Here is an 8598-nt window from a genome sequence, read left to right on the forward strand (position 1 = left end):
CTTCAAGTCTGTTTTCCAAAACAGAAGTGCACAGATTTCTGTACAGATTCTTACGTCTCCCTATACCCACTCTATTTCTGATGCAGCTGCCACATTCCCAGCTTGAAACCTGTTCTGCTATTACTATGACAGGCGATTTCAGTATACTTATTCTATCTTGTTCACCTACCTACTTGAATTTTGCATATTTTCTTTAAAAAAGGGCCACCAGCTGTATTAGGATACAACTTTTATTAGGATGTATTAGGGTGCAACTTCTAGTTGCAAATGTTGATTAAAACCATTAGACTGAGCAGACTTCTCTCCAGTTCTAAATCCTTGATTGCATTGTTCCTCTTTTGAGTAAGTAGTTTAGAAATTCAGCACACAAAGTACTACTCCTTTATTTTCTGATTATGTCTGCAAGAATCATTAATACTGATGCATTTTCCTTCCTTTAGTATCTGTTGTAGACTGAACTGTGCCTCTTATATTGCAGGTATCTCAGCACTTTTAAAACATAATGTTACATGTTAAAAAAAATTAATCCCCTCCTGAAATGAATGCTTAAAAAAAAGTTAGCAAATTCTTAATGCAGGATTGTAGGCATAGTGCTTACACTGTCTGAATATATATTCAAATAATTATATTACCACTTACTGTTATTTCAACAATTCCTTGCCTCATTCAAATCACAAAAATTATGTCTAATTACTAGACATCCCTTTCCTATGATGTATTATCTTTTAATAACAATATATACTGAAGATGGATTTTTAAAAGCACTATATAGGCATCGACCATTATTCCGTCACCTTCACTTGGTTATCTCACAAATGTTTCAAAACATGTATTAACTTATTTCTCAAATTCAGGAAGCATCTAGCTGTATTTACCAGCGTGAACCTGTGCCACACAGACAACAAGACCAACAAAAGCAATATTCTGAACCTAAAGGAAAAAGCATGGATTTCAGACATGTACAGCTTCTATCTTGTTGCTGCGCTTCATCATTTGTTATTCAGTAATGTTTGACCCTTCCGAAAAACAATCCTGTGCTCTAAACTTGCATCTTACTGTGGCCAATTTTACTAGCAACTTGGTAAGTTTTACCATTATTTGCACTACACGTATGTTTTCTCATCTGGGATGTTGTTCTCTTACCACGGAAACCTGGGTGTACATCTAAGAATAAGCACAGAGGTTCTATCCTCATGTATATGGTACCTAGTCCAGAGCTGGCTCTTCCTGCCACCTGCAGCCCCAACCTCTCTGATTGGTCAAAGTTATCTCACTGAGTCTTTTGCACTCCATTACAAGTTACCCTCATAATTTCCTGCAGAACAGATAGCTCTGGCACACTACAAATTAGCTTCTACCTTTTGACTGCTATGATGCACGTACATGAGACAAGGATCCAGGGCACCATTATCACCCTTTCACAGAATCCCAGAGTCACAGATGGTTGAGGTTGGGAGGGACTGCTGGACGTCATCTGGTCCAAACACCCTGCTCAGGCAGGGCCACCTGGAGCAGGTTGTCCAGGATCATGTCCAGACAGCTTTTGAATATCTCCAAGATATTTCAGTATCTTTATTCTTGCTCTCTGGGGCCACTGAAGTTTCCCAGGATCCAGTAGGGGTATCCCTTCCATAGATGTTCAGTTTTCAGATGTAAAATAAGTAGAGATTTATATATGGCACTGTGGGGGTGGGGGGTGCCTTTGCAACTGAGTTCACTTCCCTCCTTCCTCTCCCAGTCTACAGCTGTTTATCAGTACAGAGGACTCCTAAGGGGATGCATACTGCTGGGGAGGGGGGGAAGACAGGATAACTGGAAAAAGGTAACTGCCTGTGTGCACTAACACTAGCACTTGCTCAGCACTGGTGAGGGCACACCTGTAGTGTGTCAAGTTCTGGGCTCCCCAGTATGAAAGACATGTAGCTACTGAAGAGAGTACCAGGAACATGGTTAAGGGACTGGAACATCTCTCATCTAAGGAAAGGTTGAGAGAGCTGGGACTATTTAGCCTGGAGAAGAGAAGGCAAGGGGGGATCTTATTAATGTATATTGATAACTGAAGGGAGGGTGCAAAGAGGACAGAGCCACGCCCTTTTCATAGAATCATAGAATCGTTTAGGTTGGAAATGACCCTTAAGATCGAGTCCAACCATTAACCTAGCACTGCCAAGTCCACCACTAAACCATGTCCTTAAGTGCCACATCTCCAGGGATGGTGACTCAACCACTCCTCTGGGCAGCCTGTTCCAATGCTTGACAACCCTTTTGGTGAAGAAATTTTCCTAATTTCCAGTCTAAACCTCCACTGGCGCAACTTGAATCCATTTCCTCTCATCCTATCACTTGTTACCTGGGAGAAGAGACCAACCCCCACCTCGCTACAACCTCCTTTCAGGTAGTTGTAGAGAGTGATAAGGTCTTCCCTGAGCCTCCTTTTCTCCAGGCTGAACAACCCCAGTTCCCTCGGCTGCTCCTCATAAGACTTGTGCTCTAGACCCTTCCCCAGCTTCATTGCCCTTCTCTGGACATGCTCCAGCACCTCAATGTCTTTCTTGTAGTGAGGGGCCCAAAACTGAACACAGTGTTCGAGGTGCAGCCTCACCAGTGCCGAGTACAGGGGAACAATCACTTCCCTGCTCCTGCTGGCCACACTATTTCTGATATAGGCCAGGATGCCGTTGGCCGCCTTGGCCACCTCGGCACACTGCTGGCTCGTATTCAGCCAGCTGTCAACCAACACCCCCAGGCCCTTTTCCACGAAGCAGCTTTCCAGCCACTCTTCCCCAAACCTGTAACGTTCCATGGGGTTGTTGTGACTGAAGTGCAGGACCTGGCACTTGTCCTTGTTGAACCTCATACAGTTGGCCTCAGCCCATCGATACGACCTGTCCAGATCCCTCTGTAGAGCCTTCCAAGCCTCGAGCAGATCAACCCTCCCTCCCAACTTGGTGTCATCTGCAAACTTACTGAGGGTGCACTCAATCCCCTCATCCAGATCATTGATAAAGATACTAAAAAGAACTGGCCCCAAAACTGAGCCCTGAGGAACACCACTTGTAACCGGCCACCAACTGGATTTAACTCCATTCACCACTTACCCAGCAAAGAGTACACCTGTGCAAGCCATAGGCAGCCAGTTCCTCCAGGAGAATGCTGCAGGAAATGGTGTCAAAGGCTTTACTGAAGTCTAGGTAGACAACATCCACAGCCTTTCCCTCACCCACTAAGCAAGTCACCTTGTCATAGAAGGAGATCAGGTTAGTCAAGCAGGACCTGCCTTTCCTAAACCCCTGCTGACTGGGCCTGATCACCTCATTGTCCTGTACGTGCCGCATCATGGCACTCAAGATGATCTGCTCCATAACCTTCCCCGGCACTGAGGTCAGACTGACAGACCCATAGTCCTCCAGATCGTCCTTCTGGCCTGTCTTGGGTGTCACATATGCTAACTTCCAGCCAACCAGGCCCTCCCCGGGTAGCCAGGACTGCTGATAAATGATGGAAAGTGGCTTGGTGAGCACTTCCACCAGCTCCCTCAGTACCCCTGGATGGATCCCATCCGGCTCCATAGACATGTATGTGTCTAAGTGGTGTAGCAGGTCGCTAACCACTTCCTCCTGGATTATGGGAGATTCTTTCTGCTCCCCGTCCCTGCCTTCCAGCAGCTCAGGGGGCTAGATATCCAGAGAACAACTGGTCTTACTATCAAAGACTGAGGCAAAGAAAGCATTAAGTACCTCAGCATGACCTGATAGGACAGATTCAGAGAACCACCAAATAGTTGAGGCTGGAAGGGACCCCAGGAGATTGTCTAGTCCAGCCCCTTGCTCAAGCAGGGTTAACCAGAGCAGGTTGCTCAAGACTGTGTCCATGGCACACATTCCATAACTGGATCTGGGAGGATGTTTCTTTAGCCATTATCCCCTTTATGGTCATTCTTTGACTCTCTCTGTATTCATAAATACTTAGTTATCTGTGTCATATCTCAAATGACATTATAGTCAAGACTATGTCCAAGATACCGGTTTATGTTACCTCAGGCAGCAGAAGGATAAGAATGTGGTCACTCTCCAAAGTGAGTAGATGCCTTGATTGATCATTGAAGCCCTAGGTTAAAATTGGCGGCAACATTTCCTTTTCTGCTCTCATTTTGTAAGACAATACTGACTTAACTTCCTAAATCCAGGAAAAGGATGCAGCTATCTCTTCAAATACAAATACAGGAATCTAACATTGATGGAGGGACAGGGCTTAATGTGTACTACTGTCCATAACATTTTCTACAGGTAGCTTCCAGTCCAGCATGATGACTTAGCAGTTGTATTTTAGAATTTGCTTTATGAATTTCTAAGTTTCAGGCATGTCTCTGTTAGTACTTCAGTACTTACCTGCTGCTGAAGTTTTATGGACAAGATCTACTGCCTACAGAAAGACAGTACACAATATACAGCCATAATAATTCACCAGTGGAATTTGACTTTGTACTCCAAACTACAGAAATAACACAACTTTATATGACAAAAAAGAAGTCTTAAAAAGATGCGTATTTTTAGATTAGCAGAACTACTCCTCCATTAACTAGGAATGTAAAAATGCACATGCACATGTGCATGTGTGCTTCAACTCAAGACATAGACCAGACATGAAAAATTTTAGGTGAAACATGTTAGCTGCCAAAATGATCAGTTGAAAACATAATAACATAAGAGGGTATGACTGGGGAAAAAAGCAACAGTCAAACACGTGGCATAAATGCTCGCTTAGAATTTGTAATTTTTCATTCTGTTACAGCTTGCCAGAGTTTGATACTCCCAGTGTGGAATATGGCATCCAAGACAAAGCAGATGAAACAAGATACCACGCGTGCTGGGAAAAACAAGCAAGAAGCAAGAACCAAGAATGGAGATATATCCAAAGGAATAAGTGACATGGAAACACTTGTCAAAGAGAGGAAACTGTACTTGCAGAAGGAATACAAGATTCTCACTGAACATATGAACACATACATGGGAAGACTGGAGCATTTCCTGCAGGAGAACAAATTTCTAGAAAAGGAAGCCCAACGGAATCAGGAAGAGAGCAATGCTTACCTCTCTTACATAAAAAAACACAGCCAGAAGTGCCAGAATCTGATAATAACACTAAATGACCAGAATCACACTGATCTGTCTCAAGTTCGGATGCAGAAAGAGAAGGTAATCTCACAGTATACAGAAAAAGAGAAGGAGGTAAGGAGCGCTCTGATGAATATGGAGACAAAGTACTCTCTTATGAAAAAGGAGGTTGAAGACCTGCAGCCTTTCAAAGATCCATCTGTTCAGCTGGAACAGATGAAAAAGATTAAAGAGCTGGAGAAGGAATTGTTGGTCACAAAGATACAGCATTCAGATGAAATGCAGAAAATCAAGAGCAGATTTCTGCACGCCAAGGCTGACTGTGAGATGGACTTTCATCAGAAGATCCAAGTTCTCACCAAGAGAGCAGAAGAAGCAGCAATACAATCTCTAATTCAGCATATCAAACAAGTAAAAGCAGAGAATTGGCATCTGCACCAGGAATTGCTCAGACTCATCCAATACTCAAAAATCCTTAAAGAAACCAAAGTTCAACTGAGAGAGCAGCAGCAGCAGCTTCTTCGGGAGAACAAATACACTCAGGACATGGCACACATGCACCACTGGTTACACCAGCATGAGGCACACAACACAAATTGCGAAACCTACAGCTCTCACAGCCCGTTCAGATGTGCCCATTAACCTAAAAAACCACTTCTCCACTCCTTGCTCATGCCAATATATCAGTAGACGTAGCTGGACTGTCAGCTGTTGCCACTATTAGTTAGTTAACAGAGTATACAGAAGTAAGTGTTCTGCAGGTGGATGAAAGGATTGATTTACATAGCTCATGCTCAGCATGCAATCCAGACCACAGATCTTAAAAGTAACCTCAGCTTTAGCTTTCATGACATCTGTATTAAGACATTTGAAACTGCAATCCTTTCACATCCCAAAATAAACAATGACATTTTCTCTTTGAGATCAGACTTTGATGTTTCATTAATTAGTAATTTACTGTCCTGGGTTCAGCTGGGATAGAGTTAATTTTTTTTTTTACAGGAACCTGGGAGGTGGGGGGCATAGCCGGGGCAGCTGACCTGAACTGGCCAAGGAGCTATTCCATACCATGTGACATCATGCTCAGTATATAAATGGGGAGCGGGCCGGGGGGTGGGCGCTTCTTTTCGGTGGGGGAAGTGGCAGAGCGTCGGGTCCCGGGTGGTGAGCAGTTGCACTGTGCATCACTCTTTTTGTATACTTTTTCATTAGTACCGTTGTTGTTGTTGCAATTTCTTTGTGTCGTTCCAGTAAACTGCCTTTATCTTAACCCTTGAGGTTCCAGGTTTGGGGTTTTTTTTCCCTCTCCTCCGTCTTCCCCCTATCCCACCGGAGGGGGGCGGGAGGAGTGAGCGAGTGGCCGCGTGGTTCTTTGTTACCGGCTGGGTTGAAACCACGACATTTACCATGGGCAAATTATATTCTTAGACATAGTGAGGCAATCTCTATATTACTTTTCACTACAAACTACATCTACTGATACCATAGTATGAACCAATGTCGGCCAGCTCTTCCCTTCAGCAACATTCATTTTCCCAAATCTTCTACGTGGCAAGGACTTTATTCTACCTTCTGCTAGTCTCCAAAGGACAGAAAATAAATATGCAAGCAACCAAATCCTTTAAACAATATAAGCAGTTGAGGTATTTGACCGTTGGTCATAACTATCAATAAAATACATTCACTGAATATATTCTTAGCAACTTTTACTTTCTTCTCATTCTTTTCTTGCTTTAGTGTTTCACTTGAGAAGCAAGACGTAGAGAGTTCTGTTTCTAATAGGCTGCTGCTACCTTCACTTTCCAAGTTGAACACTTCTGGATTTTGGTTACCTCATCAACAATGACACCAGAGGTCGCCCTTACTTTAAGTTTTAATACTCACACAGGGATCTTTCATAGAGAAGCAGACCTTAGCTGAGATTGGAAGAGACCTCAAAGAAGGGTCAAGCAGAGCAGGGCCACTTTCAGTGGCTTTTGAGTATCTCCAAGGATGGAGGCTCCACAGCCTCTCTGTGCAGCCTGTTCCAGTGTTTGACCACACTTAAAACAGTAAAACAAGTTATTTCTTACATTTAAATGGAATTTCAATTCCATCACAAATTTCAATTTCAGAACAGTCCAGCTCTGTCTTCCCCCCTGCTCCACCTGATATTTAAACACTTTAGTAAGATCCCCTAAGCCTTTTCCAGGCTAAACAATCCCAGCTCTCAGCCTCTTCCTGTATCACAGATGCTCCAAGCCTTAATCATCTTTGTGGCCCTTTGCTGGACACAATCCTGCATGTCCACGTCTGTCTTATACTGGGGAGCCCAGAAGCATACAGGATACCCTAGGTGTGGTCTCTCAGTGCTGAGTAAAAGGGAAGGATCACCTCCTTCAAACAGCTGGCAAGGTTCTTCCTAGCACAGCCCGGGATGACGTTTGCCACCTTTGCTGCAAGAGCACATCTGCTGGCTCATGGCCAACCTGGTGTCCACCAGGACCTCCCGGTCCTTTCCTGCCAAGCTGTCTTCTAGCGTGATAGCTGCCAGCCTGTACTGGTGCAGGGGTTTATTCCTCCCCAGCTGCAGGACTTGCCTTTTTCCAGTGATGAAGCTCACAGGGTTCCTGTTGGCCCATTTCTCCAGCCTGACAGGGTCCCTCAGAATAGCAGCACGACCATCTGCTCCGTCAACCACTCCTCCCTGTTTGTGTCATCTGCAAACTTGCTGAGGCTGCACTCCAGCCCACCATCGAGCTGATTAATGAAGAAACTAAACAGTACTGGCACCTCTATTGACCCCTTGGGTACACTACTAGCAACTGACCTCCAGCCGGACTTCACGTCACTGATGACAAACCTTTGGTTCCAGCAGTTCAGCAAGTTTTCAGTCTGTCTAACCATGCACTTAACTAGTCTGTACTTACTCAGTTTGTCAACAAGGACATTGTGGGAATCAGTGTCTGCCAGAACACGCTGCTAACAAGAAAAGGTTTGCATTGTTGGCATTAGCAATCTCAATTGCTAGATTAAAAAAAAGTAGGAATTTTTTTTACAGTGCATTTGAATGATACCAGGTGCTGAGAGCAATGTCTGACATCCCCTGCTGACACTAGCACACTTTAGTTATCGTGGTTCAGCCCCAGCTGGGAGCCAAGCACCAAACATCCACTCACTCACTCCTCCTGCTCCCAGTGGGATGAGGAGGGGAATTGAAAAAAAAAGTAAAACTCGTGGGTTGAGCTAAGAACAATTTAATAACTAAAGTAAAATAAAATATAATACTAACAACAATAATAATAACATATAGTAATAATAGTAATGAAAAGGAATATAACAAAAAGAAAAAAAACCAATAAGACAAGTGATGCACAGTGCAGTTGCTCATCACCTGCTGAGCGATGCCCGAGCAGCAATCCGCACCTCCCGGTCCACTCCCCCCAGTTTATATACCGAGCATGACATGCTATGGTATGGAATATCCCTTTGGCTAGTTCGGGTC

The 8598-nt window shown here is 44.1% G+C and overlaps 1 protein-coding gene across 1 annotated transcript; it reads left to right on the top strand.

Annotated features, from left to right (window-relative positions):
* The first annotated feature begins 3237 nt into the window (after positions 1-3237).
* CCDC166 (coiled-coil domain containing 166) lies at positions 3238-8335 on the top strand. The gene is made up of 2 exons (XM_010566765.1): positions 3238-6066; positions 6515-8335. The coding sequence occupies exon 1, from the start codon at positions 4713-4715 to the stop codon at positions 5754-5756; it is 1044 nt and encodes a 347-aa protein (XP_010565067.1). The 5' UTR covers positions 3238-4712; the 3' UTR covers positions 5757-6066; positions 6515-8335.
* The last annotated feature ends 263 nt before the right edge of the window (positions 8336-8598 follow it).

The sequence above is a fragment of the Haliaeetus leucocephalus genome, unplaced genomic scaffold, assembly GCF_000737465.1.
Source record: "Haliaeetus leucocephalus isolate CR32 unplaced genomic scaffold, Haliaeetus_leucocephalus-4.0 Scaffold218, whole genome shotgun sequence".
NCBI lineage: Eukaryota > Metazoa > Chordata > Aves > Accipitriformes > Accipitridae > Haliaeetus > Haliaeetus leucocephalus.

Coding starts and splice junctions, on each gene's coding strand:
- CCDC166 (XM_010566765.1), top strand. CDS start 4,713: ATGACTGGGGAAAAAAGCAACAGTCAAACACGTGGCATAAATGCTCGC.